We start from the raw sequence: 24,974 nt of genomic DNA on the forward strand, positions 1-24,974 counted from the left end.
AAGGTTCAAAGATCTATTCAAGGTTTTCCGTGTAGTGAGCAAAGAAAGGCAAGAAAACAATGAGGGAAGAAAGAAAGAAGAGAGGAAGGGACGAAGGAAGGAAGAGAGAAAAGAAGGGAAGGAAGAAGATGACCAGAAGGTTGTCTGCAGACCGCGGTCCTTTCCTTATGCGTTCATTTACTGAGCCAGCTAGAGAAGCCAAGCAGATAGGTGCTATGGAAAAAATGCTACTGTTTATTGAGCACCTACTGTTTGCCAAGCCCTGAACTAAATTAGTTGTCCACGTGACCTCTAATCTTTCTTCACTCCTGTTTACGGTACGTGCAATCCCTGTTTTGCGAAGGAGGGTGTGGGCTGAGAGAAGATATAAAAATTGTCCAAATACGCAGAGCTAGCAAATAGTAGAGATAGTAGTCATGCCTTTGATCCAAGGTACACTATTATATGAGAAGAGAATTATCACTGTCTCTGTCAGCTGTTGTATTATTTACTAGACAAGAAAAACTTCATTATCTGCCTTACCTGTTCATCAAAAAACTAAATAAAAATCACACCTTGTAGAAGAATGCAAACTGGTAAGTAATGCAGTCATGATCACACGGACAGTTTATTTCCTATTTGATGATTTGGATAATAAAGTAGTTACTGGTTTACAACACATAATTCCACCCCAGAACTGTTTGCTAATAACAGGGATTTATGGTCATCAGCCTTTTACAATTGGTGCAAAGTTCAAGTTTAATTATGCTCTGGTTTACTGTGCTGCGGTGAGGTGATGTGAGTTTACTGTCCTATAGCCAGAGATTTAAGACATACTTATTGAATTCCCACCAAGAATAAGGAGGCCTGAGTGACAGAGTGGGAGCGATAACATAATCCTTGCCTTCAGGGAAGATCTAAACTAGCCAGAGACACCTATGCTTGAAAGGCACAAGGTAGCGTGAGATTAAATGTTAAATTGCGAAGAATAGAATGTATGTGCTAAGTGTAGAAGCCTGAACAGAAATGAACAGCCTGGTAGAGGTCAGCAGGGTAACTGACAAGAGCCACCAAAAGTTGCTCTTTACCTTCCTGAACTCACCACTAGAAAGTAGCCTGTTGCTGAAATGACAAAATCTGATCTGAACATTGATCACGTTGAACAAAGATCCGTTTCTCAATGACAGTCTCAAAGGAGCCACACTCTCAAAATGCCAGCCTATAATCCAGGATTAAATGTGTTGCTTTTAAATGAAAAAATATAATGTTCAGGATTCTAGTTTGACAGAGAAGAAAACAGATAGCCATTGGTGGTGGTTTATGTGGTATATGCAGCTTGTGTGCCAGTGTATGTTTTATCAAAGTGGACTGACAAAATAAGGCCTGCTTTTAAGGTAGATAAGCCTCATCCTGGGTGGGTAAATGGTATGGGGAAGGAGGAGGAAGAGTATGGGTCAGAGAGGCTTTAGGGAAGGCTATTGGAATAATCAGGATTTGCTAATGGGGGTCTGAAATAATGAGATTTCAGTGGGAAGAGAGGAAATAGACAAAAATATTTTGAAATAGACAAAAATATTCCAGCCAACAATTTATGGGATGGTCTGTGTGTGAGAAAGGAGATGGGTTATAGACCCCTTCATAATTTCATTCATCTCCTCTTCAAGAAAGCAGGTGGGGAGTTAGAGGGAAAAACTCCTCTTCGGTCATGCTTGTTACTTCCTTGAAAATGGTATACTGTTAAGTCAAAGATACTACTTGATGATAAAAATAAGGTTTGAGTTTACTTGAGAATATGTAATTCATACTACTTTCCCAGTCCTGTGTTTAGTACAGTAACGACTAGTGAGGATGAGGTGTATGTATCCTCAATTAGCTGACCTCCCTGTGAGCTCTGAAAATGACCCTTGTTGGAGACGTATTTGAAAAAGGAACAGTAAGATACTTAAACCATAGAGTTAAAACACAGCAAGTTGCATAACCACTATCATGCTAGTGTGCCAGGGGTATACAGCAGATCAAAATGTTCCCCATGTAATGGCTAGCATGTGAGATAATGAAGGATGATTAACAGTGTAATGAATTTCATAAACATAGTGTCTAATTTCTGCCCCGGATAAACTCTAGTATCCTGGTTTTTTAAAAGCCACTTAAAATTATTTTTGAGAAAACTAGTCATTCTTATTTGTGAATAGCCAGAATTAGAGAAATAAGGAAAAAAAATATGCAAGAGTGTAAGTATGAGTTATATAGGAATATTTCAGCATCACATGTGTAATTGTGACTATTTGGTAGCCTAGTGTGTCTGAATATATTTGTATATAAATATGTATGTTAGTATATTATGTATCTGCAAACTCCATCATCCATCCATCCATCCATCCATCCATCCCTCACTAGCCATTTAGTCTCTCCTATGTATGGACCAAATACTGTGCTAAATATTTGGAATAGAGAGATTGTTAGATGGGCCCTGGCTTTCAGAAAGCACTGACAAGGGGGCAAGCATGCAAGAAATATAATTCAAAGTGGTAATGGGTGTGGTGGTATGGACCACGCTGTGAAAATATTGTAGGCTTCCCAGAAAGCTTCTCTGAAGAGGTCATACTTAACTGAGGTCTGAAGGATTAGTGAAAATGTGCCAGCGAGGTGATGGAGGCAATACTGTTGGTAGTAAGAGATGTAATCAATCAGCTTTTGGAATATTGAGCCGTTTCAAGCAAAGGGATCCCATGCTCAATATTTTAAAAGTTGCCATTAGGCAATTTCTAAGTATATCCAATGAGATGTCCTGCCGTATGTGCTTGGAACCCATTAGTCATAACTTGGTGATATAAAGTACGTTCTTGACCTATGACAGGAATATTATTGCTGGAGTTGCTGTACTGAAAACTGTGATCACATTTGCCATCTGGTGAAATAGCTGTCTCGCCCAGGTTGAGGTTCACAAATGACTAAAGCCCTAAGTAGCCCACAATTACTCAGTTGCCCAAAGGTCTACAAGTCAAATGGAAAGTTGTCTGTGTTTCCCTGGAGTGTGGTGTGGGGGCAGGGAGAAGAGGCACATTGCTTTCTCTTTTATTTTCTCTTACAGTTTGAGGTACTTGCGTTCTCATATCAACTACATGGAAAGGGACAGTGTCCATTCATAGTGTCATGGAGTAGAGTCTGGGGACACAATGACTTAAAAAAAAAATACGCACTGCCTTCAAAGTGCTTATAGTCTAAGTTTATTTTTAGAATTGTCCTACGTTGTACAATATTTTAAAGACACGTAAATGTGTATTTTCACTTTTTAAACTCGTTTAAATGAAAATACAAGCACTTTGTAATGTGAAGCCAGAATACATGCATTGCTATAAGTACACAAATTGGGACCTCAAATTTGCCCATGTGTGTGATCATGAACACAGCTTCTCTGAGAAATTTCTGAACTAATAAGGTTTAATTTCGATCTGAGTCTATTAAAGTACTGAAATGATATTAAATGGGAGACTTCTCACTCTGCCAAATGATTTGGCACTTGTACTTTGTTTTTACTATTTTTTGTTTGTCCATAAAATTAATAAAATTAAGGATTGAAATGTACGATTGATTCCTGGCATTTTCAGGGAGGGAAATTTAAGCTCAGTGAAACAAATAGGTAGATAAAAATATCTGAATATATGGATAGAAGTGATGAGCTAATTCTAAAAGAGAGAGAGAGAGAGAGAGAGAGAGAGAGAGAGAGAGAGAGAGAGAAGCTGTCCTACCTCTTCTGTCAACGAATGAGAACTCTAAGAGAAAACATCTGGAGCAAAAGAGGAAATGAAGTGAGTGATACATTTGAAACTGTTAAAAACTGCTGAATTTTCTGGTAGCACAGGAACCTATTAAAAGCTATGGTAGGAATCCTGGATATTAAAGCACCTTGAAGGAGTAATTTTAACAGGATAAGGGTAGAAATAAATACAGAGCACAAGGAAAAATGTTAAAAGTGAGAAGAGGAAAATAAAACAAACCTAAGTCCAAAAAAACCCTGCCTAGGGATATTGCCCAGGAAGGTGGATTTAGCCAAGTGGGCACTAAGCCTAGTATTTCTTATTTCCCTTTTCATGCCGCAAAATATGAAGTAATCGCCTTAGCAGGACTTATTACAGTGATCAAATCACCTAACAATCTGAAATGTTTCCTTTCATATGAAGATCTTGTTTTGTTTTGTTTCTGGAGAAAGGACTGTCTTTTTTTCTTCTTCTTCTTTTGAGGTTTTTTTTTTTTTCTTTTTTTACCTCAGTCTATAGTCAGGTTCAGTGGAAAACAGAATTTTCTATATATCACATAAATCCTTCGTCACTGCAAGTGAAAGTGATGATCCTAGAAAAACACAAAAGTCAAACGTTTTCATATTTTTAATGTGTAGCATGAATAGAATGACTTGTTTCTCTGATTTCTGAAATCCTAAATTTCCCATAAAAGAGGTTAAATTATTTTTCTTTTGTCAAGATTTGAAGTCTCAGAAAATGTAATTAATGTCTATCTGTCACTAATTTTTTATTAAATAGTTTATTTTAGGCTCCACAGAATCTTGTTTCTCTAGTGAAGATTGATTGCTTCAAAATTGCTAAGTGAATTTTCTACAAAACATGTTTATACCAGCTTTACCTAATCCTGTCTCTGGAGTCTACATATATTTTTATGTTTTTAAAGTATTCTAAGAGATGAATTGCAGGTATTGATAATGAACATCCTTAAAGTAAATACATACTTGCTTGGGGATAATATAAAAATGAAAGTGATATAAATAGAATTTTACCTTTTCTAACTTTACTGTAAATATACCCTAGACACATACACATGTATGTGTATATATATATGTGTGTGTGTGTGTGTGTGTGTGTATGTGTGTGTACATAACCCCATATATATAAATATATATATACACACACATACATACATATAGTGTATATAGTGATCACTGAAGAACAGGTTAAAAAAAGCAAACAAAACAGCGGTATAGTTGTTTGGAACATTGTTGTCACTTAGCACAGGTGAATGGAAACACTAGAAAGTCTAGAAATCTAATAGAAATTACATTAGATAATAAAAATATATTCCATTTATTAAGCATCCTCTTGATGCCAGGTTCCATTCTATTATTACTTCTTGGCACCACTCTGATTGCTATTATAGCTGATAAGGGAAAGGGATATATTTTTTTATCAGAAGAGTCAGATGGAGCCTGTGTCCAATGAATTCTGAAATGTGCTTTCATGTTCTAAAGGCTGACCTTTTAAGGTGTGATTTGTGGTGCACAGTAAACAAACAAACAAAAAAAGGATTCGCCCTGTGGGGCAGCAATTCTAGTCTATGATAACTGTAGGCCCTCCTCGTTTGCCAGTTGGCACTTTGAAAGAGTTTTGTAAAAGTGACATATTAGGAAAAGGTATTATAACATTTCTATTGGAAGCAGTCACTTTCCTTGATGGGATTAAAGCTTCCCATGGTCAGAGGGTAGACCTTTCACAATACAGGACTCGGTGCATTTGTTGGCCTTTCAACACTCCTATTAGTAAGTGTTTTGTTTTTTTTTTTTCCCTCATTTCATAATACACTGGTATTTAGAAGCTGGTTTCCATGGATATTGCCTGTAGACAGTTACGATATTTGGTGATAATAGTTCTGTATAGACTTTAGAAAAAATAAAATTTTCTAGAAACTGTTGTAGTGGATAATGTTCTCATAATATGTTCTATGTATTAATTGCATATTTTTTGACATACTACACATACAAAAGGAAATGTGATTGGTTTCTTAAGCGGTGTGGGGGGGAAGCTATGAGTTTTTTGAAATGACCTTTTTTACTAACTGGTTCATTCCTTTACTTTGCCAAAGAGGAACCTGAAGGCTAGAACCATTTTATTTGAACACCTATTTCCTAAAATAATCAGTCCATCAATCAGGATTGAAATGTTCTGCTCTTCTGTTTGTCTTTATTAAAGTACAAGTCTATGGATCTGTTCTTAGATGTCAAATGTTGAATAATGAATTTTGCTGGAATGCCTAAAATTTCTTTTAAACTCTGAGAATATTTTTTTCAGATGCATTGACTATAAATCATCTCATCACAAATATTCAAATATATATTCAAGTATAAATGTTCAAAGTAAATATTTAGAAGTTTTTTTAACACTGCTATTCAAGAACTGTACCTGAAATTCTCTAGTACCCTAAAAGGACAGATATTTTCATTTCCCTTTAGTATATTCTAAAACAAACTCATTTTATCATTTTCAGAGACATCATCACCAAAAAGTAAATTTATATATCTAATCATATGAGCCTAAATGCCTTATGCTGCTGATCAGCCATTTAAGTATTTTCTTTTAAAACCAGGCCTGAAGTCATGATAATGCTTTGACAAGCATTACATGAATCCTGTCCAGATTTTATTATCACACTCCTTAAATATTTCTCTTAAGCTTAGATCAATCCATATCTAGAGTACCTTGGTATTTGCAAGCGTAGCGATGATACAGCACGGATAAAAACTGAAAGAACCAATCCTATAGCAAAATCCTTTAAAGATGTCTTGATTAATGGTGAAATGGCCTTTTATAAATATGTTGAAGCAATGAAATTGTAAAAGGAGCCACCTGTAGGGTGCCTTTTGGTGGTGGTTCCTTGTGGAAATGATGCTTGAAAGTGTCTAGGTGTTAGGTAGATGAGAGAGTATATTCTTAGCCCTTCCTTCTTATCTTAAAGTTTGATACCCCTTAAGTAACTCTTTATATGTGCATTCCCATTTCAATATTCCAGGATATACTAAGCTCAGTAGTTGGGATGTTTTCAAGAAGTCCACCTTTTTTTTTCCTATTCCTACCTACCTCTACTGGTACTCTCTCCCTTTACTCTTACCCTATTCATTGAAAGTAGAAGGAGAAATGACAAGATGATAATCCGTCAGAGAAAATGTTTGTTTTAGTCTAAATGGAATGAATATTAACTCCATTTCGTAATTTAGTTTCTCTAAAATCTTTCAGTACTACAGTGGTTCAGTTGTTGACACATAATAAAGGTAAATTGTTGATCATTCATAAGAACTGTTATTGAATTATTAATAATTTAATAGTGAATCACTCAGTATGTGTGTAATAAACAGCCACACACCACAGAGCATCACAGTAGGCAGGCCTAAATGTTAATGAGATCTTTTTTGGAAAATCTATCACAAGATAGTAATAAAGAGTATGAGAAGTGTTCTTTAGAGACGAACATGAGTCTTACTTGGGCAGCAGCCTCTGAATTGACATCGATTTAGCCACCTAAATCTCTGCATTATTTCAGTAATAGTACTATGATATGAGGTGATGTTTCTGTAAAAAATGCATACGTACATACAGGTAATAGTTGAGAATAAGTAACCACATATTTCAATGGCTAATCAGTCTTCAAAAAAAAAATTCTGAGCAAACAGGTGAGTGTTCGCAACATATTAAGTCATTTAATGCGCACCACAGTTGTAACATTGATACACTATTGCTATTGTACTCATTTTATAAGAGTAGAGAATACTGGCACAGAAATTAAGTGTTTGATATCTTCACAATCTATTGATGAATCTGTCTTCTACTACAATGTAAAGAGCAACTGTTAATAATAGTAGCAACCATATGTGCTTATATTGTTTTGTCAGGTTAGAGTCTGGACAGTTACTTCCACACGGAAGAATGGCCAAGGGAGCTGGTTCTGGGGACTGCTATGAGCCAAAGTAGGGATCCATGCCACTTAGCAGTGTATCAGGAGCTCTGGGGACTGTTCTTCCACGGGGTAGAATCTTCCATGATTTGCATATATATGGCTGCAGTGATAGCAGTTATTTAACACACAACACACACACACACACACACACACACACACACACACACACACACTGACCACTTTTTGAGCATCTTATTTGTTAGGCACTATCGTAAAGACTTTATATGCATTCCCTCATTTGATCCTCACGACAATCTTGAGAGTTAATGAATAGTTTCCACATTTTTAAGGAAGAGGATCTGGAGAGTTTAAGTCAGAGTTCTCAATAGTGGATTATGAATACTGACATTTAGCTGGATGGTAAGTCTCTGTTGTGTTGTTTAACTAGGGGCAGTATGGTCTAATGGTTAAGAATACAGACTCTGAAGTCTGGAGCAAGATTCCTCTTGCAATTCCATTACTCTTAGCTGTAATGACTTTGCCTTGTTGCATGACTTCTTTGTACCTCAGTTTCCCCATTTATAATATGGTTATAATAATAGTAGCTATGGATAGGGCTATGTTGGAAGATTGAATGAGTTGATAAAGTGCCTGGTACAGAGCATGTACGACAAAATGTTTGCTTTATTGTGGTGATTTTGTTTTATACAAATAATACTGAAGTCTTGTTTCTTAAAAATAATAGTGAAGTCATGTTTTTTTTTTTGTCATTTAGTAATATGATGTGAATTTACTCATGCAGTGTTTATAATTTATTATTAAACTGATTGTTATGCACTTTTTTTTTAATTTTTTTTTAACGTTTATTTATTTTTTGAGACAGAGAGAGACAGAGCATGAACGGGGGGAGGGGCAGAGAGAGAGGGAGACACAGAATCTGAAACAGGCTCCAGGCTCTGAGCTGTCAGCACAGAGCCCGACACGGGGCTTGAACTCACGGACTGCGAGATCATGACCTGAGCCGAAGTCGGACGCTTAACCAACTGAGCCACCCAGGCGCCCCGATTGTTATGCACTTTTATAGTTCTACCGTGAAAGACATTTCCCCTATGCAGTTTCTGGCATTTGTTGTTAAAAAACAAACAAAAAAAAGACTACTGATATTTGCATATTGATCCTATATTTAGTCACTTTACTAAATTCTCCTCTAGTCCTGAATGGTTTTTAAAAGCCAAAAGCTTTGGAATGATCTTGGACACCTGTTTTTCTCATATCCTACACCAACTAATATGAGATGTACCTTAAATACAGCATTGGGGCATTGGGTGGCTCAGTCAGTTGGGCAGCTGGCTTTGGCTCAGGTCATGACTTCGTGGTTCATGGGTCCAAGCTCTGAGTCCGGCTCTGTGCTGACAGCTCAGACCCTGGAACCTGCGATTCTGTGTCCCCCTTTCTCTCTGCCCCTCCCCCACTTGCGTTCTGTCTCTGTCTCTGTCTCTCTCAAAAATAAACATTAAAAAAAGTTTAAATATGTACAACATGTAACCATTCTTAACCTCTACCTCCCCTACCATGCTCTAAGCCACCCTATCCCATACCTACTTATTTCCAACTTCTTCCAATATCAGTGCCAACCCTATTGTAGTCTATTCTCAAGGGAATCTGTTATCAATTAAGGATCGTTTTTCTCTTCTCTTTTTATTACAACATATATTTTATTTTCTCTAAAATAGCTAGAATTCCTCCTCCTCCCCCCAAAAAATCGTAGTGGTAAGAATGGCTAACCCTGTCGTGATTATAACTTTAATGAGAACGGTTTTAATTTTACTTGGTGTAAAACTTGCAGTTAGTTTCCATTAAATAACTTTTTACCATGATTTGAAAGTGTAGTGCTAGTCACATTTTTTTTTTAACCTGTTTGGCTTGTATTTAATTTTTTTTTAACATTTATTTATATTTGAGACAGAGAGAGACAGAGCATGAACGGGGGAGGGGCAGAGAGAGAGAGCCACAGAATCAGAAGCAGGCTCCAGGCTCTGAGCCATCAGCCCAGAGCCCAACGCGGGGCTCAAACACACAGACTGCAAGATCGTGACCTGAGTCGAAGTTGGACGCTTAACAGACTGAGCCACCCAGGCGCCCCTTGTCACATTTTATCTGTAGTTGATTTTATCATGTTGTTTCAGTATTTACTAATACAATCCTATAGTTTTTCTTCTGTTAATAATACTAAAACTTCATTTTTACCTTTGCCTTTATGTTCATAAACTACACCCATATTCTCTCATGAATTACTTTATCTTTTAATCCATTGGTGGGTGATATTTGATGAAATTTTATTTGGTATTTTTGCATTTCCCTCTTTATAAGTAAAATTGATCCTGATTTTAACTGTTTAATTTGCCATTTATAAGAACTTTGATATAAGGTTTTTTCCCCACATTTATTGGAGATTTTAATTTTTATTTACTTTTTCCAACCTTATTGAGATATAATTGGCATATAACATTGTGTAAGTTTAAGGTGTGCAATGGGTTGATTTGATACACTTCTATATCTCAGTGTGCTTACCACCAGAGAGTTAGCTAACATCTTCATCAAGACACATAATTCCATTTCTTTTGTGTGATAAGAACATTTAAGATCTAATCTCAGAGCACCTGGGTGGCTCAGTTAAGCATCTGACTCTTGATTTCATGTCAGATCATGATTGCAGGGTCATGAGATCAAGTCCCTCATCAGGCTCTGCACTGAGCATGGGGCCTGCTTAAGATTCCCACTTGCTCTCTCTTTCTATGCCTCTCTCTAAAAAAAAATCTAATCTCTTAGCAACTGTAATATATATAATATTATAAACTATATCCACAAAATTTAGGCTAGTTTATTTTATTATTAATGTAGGTAGATATTGTCAAATACTTGATATGGATTTTCAGTTTCTTCTAGAGTTATTAGTTTACTTTTTCTGCTTTTTCAGTCAACTTTGATAATTTACATTTTCCTGGGAAGTCATCAATTTCATTTAGCTTTTCAGATTTCATTGGCATAAAGTTATACAAAACATACTTACAAACTTTAAATACTTTTTTTTAAGTTTATTTATTTTGAGAGAGAGAGAAAAAGAGAGAGAGAGAGAGCATGTGGGTGTAAGAGGGGCAGAGAGAGAGGGGGGGAGAAACAGAACCCCAAGCAGGCTCAGTGCTATCAGTATGGAGCTTGATATAGGGCTTGAACTCACGAACTGTGAGATCATGACCTGAGCTGAAATCAAGAGTCGGACACTCAACTGACTGAGCCACCCAGTCCCCTTAAATACATTTTTCTCTTACTATCTTCCTCACTCCTAATTATGTAAATTCTTGGTCATACTCTCTATTTCCTTCTCTCCCCCCTTGTCCTCTCCCCTTTTCCCTCCCTCATTCCCTGTATCTGTCTATCTCTCCTTTCTGAGAACCAGCTTTTGGTTTTAATTATAAATTCTAATTTTGGCTTCAAATACATCTCTTATACTTTCCATTTCCATTAGTTTTCACCTTATACTTTGATTCGCTTAATTTTTCTACCTTTATAGGTTGAATTCATGAGTTCCAGATTTGCAGTGTTTTTATTTAGTAAGAAGATAAATTGAATCTATTAATTGCCTTCCATAAACTAGCCCACCATGTACAACATAACCATTTCTCACAGGTAGAACTATCATATTTTCCTGAAAATTACTTGATCATGTGTTCTCAGCCCTCTGAAGCATGCTTGGTGGTTTGACTTACACATTTTCTAGGTAGCTTTAAAACTATCCATAGAGAGGGGCTCCTGGGTGGCTCAGTCGGTTAAGCGTCCGACTTCAGCTCAGGTCACAATCTCGCAGTCCGTGAGTTCGAGCCCCGCGTCGGGTTCTGGGCTGATGGCTCAGAGCCTGGAGCCTGCTTCCGAGTCTGTGTCTCCCTCTCTCTCTGCCCCTCCCCCGTTCATGCTCTGTCTCTCTCTGTCTCAAAAATAAATAAAACGTTAAAAAAATTAAAAAAAAAGAAACTATCCATAGAGAATTTAGAGTAGCTAAAAATAAATACACTAGTACCTTCCTCATCCACTGTTTCAGTTACTTGTGGTCATTTGAGGTCTGGTCACAGATGATCCTCTTTGTGCTATATCATCAGAAGGTCAATAGTACTTAACACAGCTTCATAGTGTCTATGTCATTTATCTTACTTCGGCTCGTCATGTAGGCATTTTATCATCTCACATCATCACGAGAGGAAAACAGGTGAGTACCGTGCAATAAGATATTTTGAGAGACAGAGAGAGATAGAGAGAGAAAGAGAGAGGGACCACATTCACATAACTTTTATTATGATATATTGACATAATTATTCTATTTTACTATTAGCTGTGGTTTTAAATCTCTTACCATGCCTAAGTTATAAATTAAGCTTTGTCATTGGTGGCATGTATGTGTAGGAATAAACACGGAGTTTGATACCGTTTGAGGTTTCAGGCACCCACTGATGAGCTTGGAACATATCCCCTGCAGATGAGGGGGACTGCTGTATTACCACATTGATTCAAACAAATACTTGGAAAATGTATGTGCCCACATGACCAAGTTTTATTTGAATGACCCTGAATGTTCCTCTAGCCGTTGAATAAAACCATTTAGCCAATTTGAACAAAGACGCAAATTCTCTTCAGTGAGGCCTCAAAATAAAGCAAATATAATTATGGATGCATATTTCAAATACAGTACATAGAGTGGCTTAGAACTTAAGGGTTCTGGAGTTAGCCGTGGGTTCTAGAGTTCAACTGCCGAAGTGGAAGGAAGCCTTGCCTCTGCATTTAGTCTATGTGACCTTGACTAGGAGCTTAGGTGCCCTGTATTTTATAATCTAGGAAATAGACACAGTAGCAGTATCAACTTTTTGTGATTTTTTTTTTTTTTGTGAGGGTCAAATGAGTTTGTGAATAAAAAGCGATTGATAAAATTTAATTATTATTTTAAAATTCTTTTCAGTATGTTAAAGTGTATGTAGACATTTTGGTGTCCGAGTAGGGATCTGAAACTTGTGCAAATGAGTAGTATTCTGCTAAGCTGAAGTAGAATCCAGTAAGCACTGTGGAATAGTTGGCATCTTACTGATTTTATTACCTTTGCCAACAAACTTGGGCTCCAGGTGACACTTGCAGAGCTGGGTCTTTTAAGATCCGCATGTATTTGTTGGCAGGGTCTCATACTACCGTCGGATTCGGTAATTCATGAGGTAGGTTTAATTGATGGGGTTTTAGTGAGTTTGAATGAGAAGCAGCCTATTTTGCAGGGTTGGTTTATTTTTGTTGAAGGAAGCAGGGTGTCTGACAATTCTGTTTACCAGGGAATTTATTTCTTCGGTTTACTCCTTACAATTCTTGCGAGTTGGAAAGCAGTCCTCATGCCCTCACAGTTTTTGAATTCCCACATGAGAATGAAAATTTTGTCTACAATACCAGACTTGTTTGTTAAACATAAAAGGACATAAATCCTCCATGGGTCCCCAGGGGTATGTTAGAGAAAGGGAGTGATCATTATAAACCACTTAGCGCTGTGTGCTCTGTATCATGTTGCCGTGAGAAAGTGATGTTTGATTGGCTCATAAAATAGGTTTAGTAAATCCTTTAAATACTGATGTGAGCAGTTGTGCATGTTGGAAATTAATACCTGAGAGTGTATTATAAGGATTACCGTGTCTCCAGAACAGTCACCTGGGCATGTGTAGATTTCGGCGTTTAAGGAAGATTACGTTTTGTAATTTCACTTTCATGTGTCAAATGTTGCTTGATTTTTTCATTCCCCTTTCATTTGGCTGCGGCCTAGAAACATCTTTTGTCATTGTTTTCTCTCTAACTTGATGTTTTGAGCGATGCTATAGTATATAAACCAAAGGACTTCCGCAATTAACTCCGTCTGCAAATATCGTTTTATCAGAAAAAAGAAAAACTTCAACTTATTAGGGAAGACAACTGGATTTAATGCATTAGTCTTTTTCCAATCGTGCTCCATATTCTCAAACATTTAAAGGAAATGTAGAATCAAGTGGCAGTGATTTCTGCTTTCATTTTTTCTGTTTTGAAGATTACACACAGTAATGAGGCATGGGAATACTTTACAGGTGGATCTTCACTTGGTCTATTTTACCTGATCTTGAATATGACTTAAGTTTTTTAAAAAATGCTATTTTTGTAACCCTATCCTTTAGCAAGGGGATTTACAGTTTCAAGAGAGAAAACTAAGCCTTGGTAAATAATGATGGCATTGGTATTTTTCAGCTCCATACACAGCTAAACAGCTGTCTAGTATGACCATAAAAATTGATGGTGGAATAATTGGGTGGAATATTGGGTGAACAATAGAATTATATTGTCATAGGACACCACTTGTGAAAAAAATCTTAAAAGTTTACTGTGAAACAATTAGTAGCATATGTTCGATTCTGCTGTTTTATACACACACACACAAACAGTACTTTTTTAGATGTCCATTTCATTTAACCTTCATGGAATGCAAAACTATGTAGATTTTTAAAGCACTGTGGTAAATGTGTGCACCACATTTACGTGGTGAGCATGTATGAGCATGTAAGAATTAATTGCCAGCTGTCTAACTGCAAATCCAGAAATTGTTATAAAGATTATAAAGATTGATTTTTTTTTTTAATGGCATCAAATTCAGTAGAAAATCTTCATGAAGAAAGTCATGATGTACTTCTCTTATTTGCAGGACAGTGATTTTTGTTTCAGGATCTAAGATAAAGCCAAGTTTAATTTTAATCGTTCCTTAATAAGTTCTTAACATGTATAATCCAGATATTTCTGTGTGGTTAAAAACTCCTTTTAAATACTTCTACAGAACTTACAAATCACATCAACACGTACTAGTGTTTATTTTCGAACAATAAGAAGAAAAGTGTGTAATAGTAGAATAGTTAACGTGAATTTTCAGTTTTCTTGCATATGATCTTTTCCCATACAATGCTTCTATTAGATAGTTTTGAAAATGGACTGGAGGGCGCCTGGGTGGCGCAGTCGGTTAAGCGTCCGACTTCAGCCAGGTCACGATCTCGCGGTCTGTGAGTTCGAGCCCCGCGTCGGGCTCTGGGCTGATGGCCTGGAGCCTGTTTCCGATGCTGTGTCTCCCTCTCTCTCTGCCCCTCCCCCGTTCATGCTCTGTCTCTCTCTGTCCCAAAAATAAATAAACGTTGAAAAAAAAATTTAAAAAAAAAAAAAAAAAAAAAAAAAAAAAAAAAAAGAAAATGGACTGGAGTACATTTTTGACAGTTTCTGTTCTGCCCAACCAGTTTATTGAAATGACTTCGTAATTGCCACACCCGAGGGATACTTTTTGGTCTTTAACGTCTTTGACCTTTCTTTGGCATTGGTACCGTCAGCGCTGTGGATCTCTTCTGTTTCTGGTGGATATTTCTCTTCCCTCTTGGCTCAGTTCTGCGGCGTCCCTCATAGTGGCTTTCCCCAAGTTCCCCTGACTCTCCCTTTTCAGGATGTGTTTGTTACAGGATCTCTTCTTTCTACCCACACTTGTAATGTTTTCATTTCCTGGCATTCCTCAGAGAAGTGGTGATTCTATTCCCTGCCAGTGTTACTCCCTCACTGAAATCTCCATGGCTGTGCCTCTTAGGCCCACGTGGGCAAATAATGTGAACGAACGATGATCTGGCCATTTAAACAACAACAACAACAACAACAACAACAACAACAACAACAACAAAGAAAGTAGATGGGGATCTTTTTTTTTTTTTTTAATGTTTATTTAATTTTGAGAAAGACAGAGACAGAATGTGAGTGGGTTAGGGGCAGAGAGAGAGGGAGACACAGAATCCGAAGCAGGCTCCAGGCTCTGAGCTGTCAGCACAGAGCCCGATGCGGGGCTTGAAATCACGAACCATGAGATCATGACCTGAGCCAAAGTCAGGCGCTCAACCCACTGAGCCATCCAGGCGCCCCTGAAAGTAGATGGGGATCTTTAAAGACAGAAAGAACATGTCTTTCCACTTGGTCCCAGTCTCAGTTGCAGTGAACGCATGAAGGCCTGGTGTTCATTCCTTCATCCACCAAATACTGATACAGTATGTACTATGTTCCTGACACACAGGCATTAGGGATAAGGCAGGAAATTTAAAGACACCTCCTCTTCTGGAGCCAACACCATTTCCAGAGATCTGAACTTCATGGACTCATCCTAGGGCTAATGATACTTAGTATTACCAGATCTTCAAATTTAATATGTAAAAAAGCCAGAAATCCAGATATTCTGTGCCATTCCACTCTTTAGAATCTTGACTTAAATTTGTAAAAAGAAACAGAGCCTACTAAAACCGCACTTCCCTGTTTGCTACATTATGCCTACAAAATATTCTACCCAAAGGCCTTCCCACCTATGCCTGTTCTTCCAGCTTGATCTTCATCTGCTTCTTTGTTCCCCACCTTCTATTCCCAGCCCACCGAGCTGGGCCCCTTCTTTCTTCTGTTGCATCTTACACATTGTCCTTCTCGCTACAATGCATTTCCATTTCCCCTCCTTTCACCCCCGCTCAGTCAGTACTCATTGACAGCCCAAATGTTCCTTTGCAAACCAACCCTAATCTCACTGTATAGAATTACTCCTACTCTGCCAGTCTTCCACAGTATTTCCTACGTACTCTCATTAGAGCACTTACCAAAGTGTTTTATGGGCCCTGAGCCCAAGGAAGCTATAGTTTCATCTTTGAATCCTAAGAATCTAGCAGAACACTGTGCACCAAGTGAGCACTTCATAAATGCTTACAGAATGATCGACCGGGTCCCAAATCTGGCTCTCTTCAAACTAGCAACGGTGGTAACCTACATTAGATAGGTTTAGGGGAAAACCTCCCAAGCAGAGAACAAACAGATACAAAAAAAGCTTTGTTTCACATGTAAACTATCTTGATATGAAAATTATCCTTTCATATAAAATGGTAGTTATCAACTTTTATACCAAGGAAATCTGAAATAACTACGTAGGTCTGTTCTTTTCTAATTTTTTTTTAATGTTTATTTATTTTTGAGAGAGAGAGAGAGCATGTGAGAGAGCAGGGGAGGTTCAGAGAGAGGGAGACACAGAATCCAAAGCAGGTTCCAGGCTCTGAGCTGTCAGCACAATGCCCCCGACGTGGTCCTTGAGCTCCCAACGGCAAGATCATGACCTGAGCTGAAGTCGGACATTTAACCAACTGAGCCACCCAGGCGCCCCTACTTAGGTCTGTTTTGTCCAAGTCCTCTAACCCCTAACCCCACCACTTTTCAGGCCCACCACACACATATATACCAAACTCCTAGAATAGTTCCACCGGTCGATTTACACGTTTGTCATTGATGACCGAGACCTGTCATGTGATGTAGCAGGTGTTCTCCCCTTTGTATTTGAGTTATCTTATTTATTGCTTTCAGACTCCCACAGTTACATTAAAAGTTCATGTGGAGGAGGGGGTACGGGATGCAGGATGGAAATGAAGGACAGCTTTATTGAATGGCAGCTGTGAGCCAACGGTGTTTTAGGTACACAGATGTCTCCTGTCCCAAAGTATCCCTGAGAGCTAAGTAGCATCATCCTCAATTTAAGACCAAGCAAAATGAGGCTGAAACAAGTTAAGTTACATGTCATAAGCGAGTTCTGGATACTTCTTCAGGATGAAGATTTATAAATAGAATTGGCCCGTTACATACTCTGTATATAATTTTCAATAATTTTTTCTTCTGTAAATTCAGTACTGCACAAAACATGTTATTTTTGTTGTCTAGTATCTACTGAATTTATATTTTTGAAAACGCCTACCCGTGATTCTCAACTGTGTCAGACCTACATTTTAAGAAATTTTTTGCAGTGTCCTCTTTAGTATTCTCGAAGGAAGTTCAAAGAAGTGATCATCTATTTATATACACAATTGTTTGAAATATAAATATAATGGCATGTGTGCTATATAAAGCTAAAATAACAAAGTAAGTTTTATGAAAATAATGGATTTAAAATCATAAATACATATGCACAAGTATGCGAGGAAAATGCAAGGAAGTAGATATTTGCATCTTTTAAGTAGATTCATTGTGAATATGACAGTTCTAGATATAGACGAATATGTATATGTTTAATTGGTTTAATTGCAATACAGATTGTATAAGCAGTGTTTCTGTTCATGATATGTTTTTTCCAAAATAGTAATTCTTGCTAAGTTCCAAAACATAGAAACTTTCTTCAACTTATTTGGTGGTTAAATTTCTGGAAAATTTGGTTTTACCTAAAACTGCAGAACATGTTTGTGCTTACATGTGAGACAGCATTAGTTTCCAGACTCAGAGGAACTACATCAAAAATTTCACCTACATAAACGTCCGGTGAACTGTTTGAAAGGCATGGAGAACACAGGGCCGATACTCACTTCTGGGACTTTCCATTATTGAACATTGTTGGACTGTGCCTGCCACGTGTCACGGTGCTATCCCCACCCCTGGTCTCAGTATAAGCCAAAATGCCTCTGAAGATTTCTGAAATGTTTCTTAAGAGGCAACACTGCTCTGGATGAGTACCACTGATCTAAACCTTTCAAACCAAAATTAACATTTGTTGGAAAAATATTACGTATTCCTTATGTTTAGGATACTGTGTGCATTGCAGTGCAAATTAGAAGTATATAAAAACTGATTCCTTTCTTCAGGGATTTAACAGACTATGAAAATGGATCACTTGCATACATATAATGAATATTGAACATATGTGTTTATCAAAAAGAGAAAGATGACGGTGAGCTGAGAACACCCAGAAAGGTTTCACAGAGGCAGACTGGTACAAAGTGAGATTTGAAGGGTGTGTATATAATGATGCGGCTGTAGAGAAGCTTGCCTCAGAGATGAGGAAAGGGAGCCAAGGAGTCTGACCAGGGTGAAAGCGTTACTGTCGGAAAGTAATGGGCGATGAGAATAGCATTTAAAATTGGAGTAAAACTATCATGTCCAAATGGAAATTACATTGACTAATTCATAAGTTGAATGTCAGATACGGTTGCTCCCTACAAAATATTTAAGCCTTGAGATGGCTATTTTTAGTGAATTTGGAGTTCATCACCAGCGGCACTAGAGGGCTTAGAATAGAAGAGTCATTTTGCCCACATTGAGAAAGCATTTTCGATTCTGCCTCTGCTTTGGAGTATTTGATTATATTGACCCAGTTAAATTGGGAATGGACTCCTGGCTCTGGTCCATAGATAGCTGCCTTGTATCCATGAACATGGAATTTGAATTGCTAAAGTAACAAATCATGCTATGATCATGTGATGTTATGTCTCTTTTGCCTTTGTCTCTTGCAGGTATGATTTTGTAGAGGTTGAAGAACCCAGTGATGGAACTATTTTAGGACGCTGGTGTGGTTCTGGTACAGTGCCAGGAAAACAGATTTCTAAAGGAAATCAAATCAGGATAAGATTTGTATCTGATGAATATTTTCCTTCTGAACCGGGGTTCTGCATCCACTACAACATTGTCATGCCAGTAAGTACCACTTACAGATCCCCTGATTTAATTGGGTCAGTTATTTGCTTACCTTAAAAAAAAAAAAAAAAAGTGGGCGGGGGGAGAATCAGGAAAAACAAAAAACAAAACCTTTTCCCTACGTTGATTTTTTTATCCATAAACGTCACTGTAGTTATCACAAATAACTTAAATTCCATCACTACAGATCGTTAATCATTGGCCATGTTAAATACCTTTTCAGAGTAATGAAATAAAACATGTTTTTTTACAACTTTGAGGAGAAACCCCCTACCCAACTCCCCTGTAACTCACTATTCACTGTTTGTGGGAAGTTGCATAAGTACATAGCATTTTCTCTTGGAAAAAAAAATGGGAAAATCTGTATAATTATTGCTCTTCCCATTTAGATAATCATCAAAATTTGGACCATATAAAGTCTTCCTGAATTTCAAGTTTGAGTCATATTAAGTAATAAAATACAATTTTATTTTCTAGCATTTTTGTAGAACTTTTGCATTTTGCTAAATGTTACTCTTACTTTAAAGAGATAAATTTTGAAGCTTACACGGGATTCTAACAGTTCTAATTTTCAAATTCATTTATATATTTGTTATGAATACATTGCAGACCTAGAAAGCCAGCACTGTTTGATATCAATACCATTTTAGCTAAATTCATGTCTGTAACTGCCCTAAAATTCCATATTCTTCAGTGATGTTTTACTTTTTCTCCCCCATTAAGGTGGCATCTTTCCTTTTCTGGACCTGCCAAAAATTTATTTTTTTATGTGTGTGGTTTAGGAACATGTACACAACATTTTGTACATCATATTTTTCTTTTTATCGGGAGAAGTAAACTTACTAGCTCTTTCTAAAATCAGTGTTTTAGTAAAATATACTTTAAAAAGTAGTCATCTCTATTATCCTACTTATGCTAATATTTATCCTGCTTAAATAATACTTGTGGCTGTTCATGTTTCAAAAAAGAAGTTCTGAAGTTTTCACTGGAACTTAAGACACCTATTTGGTCTTTGTTACTATAGTTTTAGTTATATCCTGGCGATTTGTATCCTTTACATATTATTTCAAACATTCATATCTATTTGTTGCACAACAGAAATATTAAACATGCTTTTACTATTTTTATCACATTACTTATAGTAATTCTGAAGTACTCTTACAAATATGCTGATGTCACCTAGTATACGTTTTAAATATAATCAATAATATCACCACTTAAAATAACATAAAAATTGATATCTTCAATACTTTTGACAGGAGATTTAACAAATCAGCAGGCACTCTGGGAACATAACATAATGTGGGTTACATGCATTAACATCTGTGTTCTTACTGGATATAAGAACAATGCTCATGGCAGGCTAACAGTTCATGAAGCCAATTAGAAAATATGGAATCAATATTAAACTTTATATGTTATATTCTTATTGTAATGTTAAGTAGAACTTTCTTTTTCGGTTGCCCAAATTCAAGTCTGTGGAACATTAAGGATTTGATTAGATTAATAAATTTAAATATTATTGTAGATATAGGTAAAAGAAACCATAAATTCAAACTGAAGTTTGAAAAGGATCTTTTATTCATTTAGTAAGAATAGAATAATTTATTGTGTAAAATCAACATTAAGGGAGATAGCTCTAAACTATATGTCATAAATAAATTGTGAATCTTGATCAGTTACCTTATATAGATTATTTAAGATATCCACACCTCTGTTCCATGATGAAATACTTTTTGCCAGTATAGGGTCTCTACCATTTTTAGTTAATTTTCAAAACGTCTCTAACTTTAATAATTTAGTATTTTTCTTTAAATTTATTAAAATTGAAGACTTTTATCTAGAAACGAGGAATGTTAATAGTAGACAAGAATGAGCATTTTCAAAAACCACTCTTGGTATCTATCGATACTGTTTTCAACAACCACTATTGATATTGTGATGATTTGTTTGAATAAAGCCACTAAGAATCTGTTTAACACACTTTCACAGTGTCTTACTTTAGAGAATTTATGAAGTTAGAATTTTTTAAGTCTGAGATGGCAGAGGGAGATAGGACTATACTTTCACAAAGTTGTACAGTCCACATCTTCAGTGTGTGTAGGTAGCATATGTAGTGTTTTTAAATATATAAAGATGAAACAATTAAGTTTCACTCAAAAACGTAATGATGGGTGTTACAACACAGCAAAGGTTTTATTTATCCTTAATCTGTGACAAAATAAAACTTGAAACTGGTGTGCCTGGGTGGCTCAGTCGGTTAAGTGTCTGACTTCGGCCTAGGTCATGATCTTGCAGCTCGTGAGTTCGAGCCCCGTGTCAGGCTCTGTGCTGACAGCTCAGAGCCTGAAGCCTGCTTCGGATTCTATGTCTCCCTCTCTTTCTCTCTGCCCCTCCCCAGCTCATGTTCACCCTCTGTCTCTGTCAAAAATAAATAAACTTAAAAAAAATTAAAAAAAAAAACTTGAAACTGAGAAGATACTTATATTTTAAATAAACTCTCTTCTGCCCATTATATTACTTTAAATATGTAAAACTAACAATCATCCTGCTACAGAATAAGACATGAAAGCTAAAATATATATATGCCAACATCAAGGGTTGTGTTTTTCTAATTTTATGACTGCATGGGTTAGCTAGTTGTATAACTCACAGAGTTGTGTGGATTAAATAAAATACGTAAAGATAAAAACACAGGAAATTTATAGCGTTGTGCTCAGTTCTGGGGCACATTAGAGGTTCTTAATAAATACTTGAATGCTGAGTTGATGATACCATTCACTCACTCCAGCTTAACTAACAGAAGATTCACTGACAGCTGTATTTTTATCTGTGAGAGTACATCCTGTTCATGAGCCTTGAAATGAGATAAAGCATCATAGGGTCTGTAGTAATTACCATCCATCCTCTTGACTCAGAAGGGCCCCGCCACCTGAATTTGACCTACTATTGGAGATTTACTGTGATTAAGATCAGAAACTGCATCTGAGAGACTTTAGATGAAAGGTGTATCACTGGGTGCATCACTGAAATTAAATTCAGTGCATTTTTAAATAGTTATTGAAGTTGTTTGATAAGCTGTAAATATGGGAATTGACATTCTCCTGACATCCTTTGAGCCATGTTTTGCATGGCACCGAAGTTGACCTGTGCTGGGCTGCAGAACATGGAAATATGTAGAAATATACATAGGACATCTTCTATTAATTTGTCTTATGCTCAGGAAACCAGCAGCCATTGGATTGCAAGAAACAAGAGAATTTGATGTCATGGTCCTTGTTGCCTAATAAATATGACTTGGTGATTTTGATTTTCCCAGATTGTTCAGTTCTGTTGGGTTTAAATCTATTTTGACTATTTATCTACCATTTCGTAGAATCCTTTCTCTTGGTTCCTTGTATGCCTCTTCCCCAACATAGCCACACTCCTGTTCTCAATAACCGCCTACAGAAGGGTGAGATTTGGTTAGTGAAAAGTTGACAAGTGATTTTGCTGTTAAGCCTTCCAGAATGTTTTGAATTATCATTGTGTGTTGCTAAATGACATCCTTCCCTCCATGGCCCTCCTCCCCACAATATTATTACTAGCCTGGAAAGATCCATCAATCTTATCTGTGTATCAGTGAATGAAAGCCTGAGGGAAGAAAGTTTGCCTTTTTAAGAACAGACTTAAAAGTTCTTGTGGCATTTGCTCAAGGGCACATGCCCCTCCAACCCCTGGATCATCTCTGATACTTTTTTTTTCTTTTTTGTCAAGGATGTACTTCATAATTAGCACACCCAGCTCCTCAAAGGCATTGGTCTCATTGACTGCAAACCCACCCTTGCAAAATAGGACCTTGGGGACCACTGGCCACAATGGTCTCCTATCATTTTCTAATGATAAAAATGATAGGAACCATAGGTCCTTAGTGGACTATTAGATTCCCGAACTGAGGTTTGCTACTGAGTGCCTAGCACACCCTGAAGCACCTGGTCACTAGTATCTCATGGTAGTTCAGCCAGTTCCCCTGGGAGTTGTCTAAACCCCCCCTAGAGCTGTACTGACTTCTCATTTAGTATGTGTTACCTCTGTTAATGTTGTATAATAGTGCTGTTTTGTCAGCTAGAACACGGAAGAATCACACTAATGACACCAGGTATTCTCCTTGTCCTGATATATTAGAACTAGTCTCTCTCTCTCTCTCTCTCTCTCTCTCTCTCTCGTTCTGGTGGGAGTGGAACATCCCAAGTAGTTCAAGAAATTGGTGCCTACTTATGACATTATAACCATTAATGTGTATAATCATACTCATCAGCTTTTTTATAATTAGCTTAATATTTTGTATCTGTTCACACACGAACAAAAACTTCGAGTTTAATCAGTTCTTTTTTTTTCTGGGACAATTATGGAGAAAGTGTATTTTAATATTCTTTATAGTCTACAAGTAAGGGAGACCATTCTGCAGTCTTCTTTTGGAGCATGAATGGATATGTTTGATTCTAACTAACCTTTAAGTCTGGTTGATTCTATACCAACTTTAGATAGTATGTAGCTCAGCAGTAGAATTCTAATACATTAGTTAAATTTTTCAGAAACAGTGTTGCCATTAAAAACTATGTTCATAACCACAAAAATTTACTACATAAATTTAAAATGTTAGCATTTCAGTGTTATTTTCCAGAATTATTTATGGAAATATATACCCCCTTATGCCCCATTAATAAGTAATGAAAAATAAATTCATGCATATTGATGCCAAACAATATACATTCAGCTTTTATGATTGTGCATAAGGAGTTAATAATGTCTTTGATTTTTTTTTTCCCCTTCATGCTAAAAAAAAAAAAAAAAAGGCCTGGTAGATTAGCAGTGAGAGATTGTTTGGGAAGAAATGAAGCAAAACTGAAATAAAACAGTGCAAGCTTGTTTCTGTTTGGAGGCCACACACATTGAGAGCCCAGCGCACATTTCGGATCTCTTACAAAGAAAAGAAAATTTCTTGTTTAATTTTGGAGTAATTTATAATAGATTATGTATGTTTTACTCTGTGTACTGTAGCATAAGCACCATTATTTAAAACTGTTAGCAAACCTACAAAGGCTGAAAAATAGCATCTTTTCTTCTAGCATCAAAAGATCTTATTAAAAGTTTATTTGTAAGAAAATAAGCCTTAATATAAAAATATTGCATATTTTTATCAGTTACTTCAAAAACCCATACCTATTTTGAAATAAAATATATAAACCCAAATATGAATATTTTTAGTGGTTTCATTCTTTACATATAAAACTATTTCTTTTGAGTATAATGTTGTTTGTTATATTTATATATCTGTTTTAAAACAGTTGTGAGATTTAAGAATTTTTTTTTCTCTCTTTCCAAACCTGGTTAACACTTTGAAGGACGATTAAAATACTCTTTATTGATTTCTTTTAAAACAGTGTTTTTGAATATTGTATTTTCCAGAATTTTTTAATTTAAGCTTCCTGATCAGAAGTAATAACATAATATTTTCAACAATTCATCTGCTCTCATTTTTTAATGTAATAAATGGATCAGTTTAGATTAAGAGAAATAGATGTTATAGCTACCGGGCTAATTGACTCCATATATTTTTATCTTCTTTCCTTTATTGCCTGAAAAGAGGAGTGTGGGGTGATGAATGAAGTGAAGACTCCTTTAACTCACAACAGTCTGTGAAACTCATCTTTTAAGTTGCTTCTAAAGTTTTTCTATTATTTATTTTCTGTTTTCTTTTTCCACTGATAAGTGACAGTTGTTTGGATATCACGTATTTT

The 24,974-nt window shown here is 36.4% G+C and overlaps 1 protein-coding gene across 1 annotated transcript in view; it reads left to right on the forward strand.

Moving 5' to 3' along the window:
• The window catches only part of PDGFC (platelet derived growth factor C), a 204,193-nt gene that overhangs the window by 130,635 nt on the left and 48,584 nt on the right, over positions 1 to 24,974 (forward strand). The window contains exon 3 of the mRNA XM_030312853.1: positions 19,014 to 19,194. Coding sequence (XP_030168713.1) covers positions 19,014 to 19,194 — 181 coding nt within the window. The remainder of the gene's footprint in view (positions 1 to 19,013; positions 19,195 to 24,974) is intronic.

Source organism: Lynx canadensis, chromosome B1 (genome assembly GCF_007474595.2).
Source record: "Lynx canadensis isolate LIC74 chromosome B1, mLynCan4.pri.v2, whole genome shotgun sequence".
Classification (NCBI taxonomy): domain Eukaryota; kingdom Metazoa; phylum Chordata; class Mammalia; order Carnivora; family Felidae; genus Lynx; species Lynx canadensis.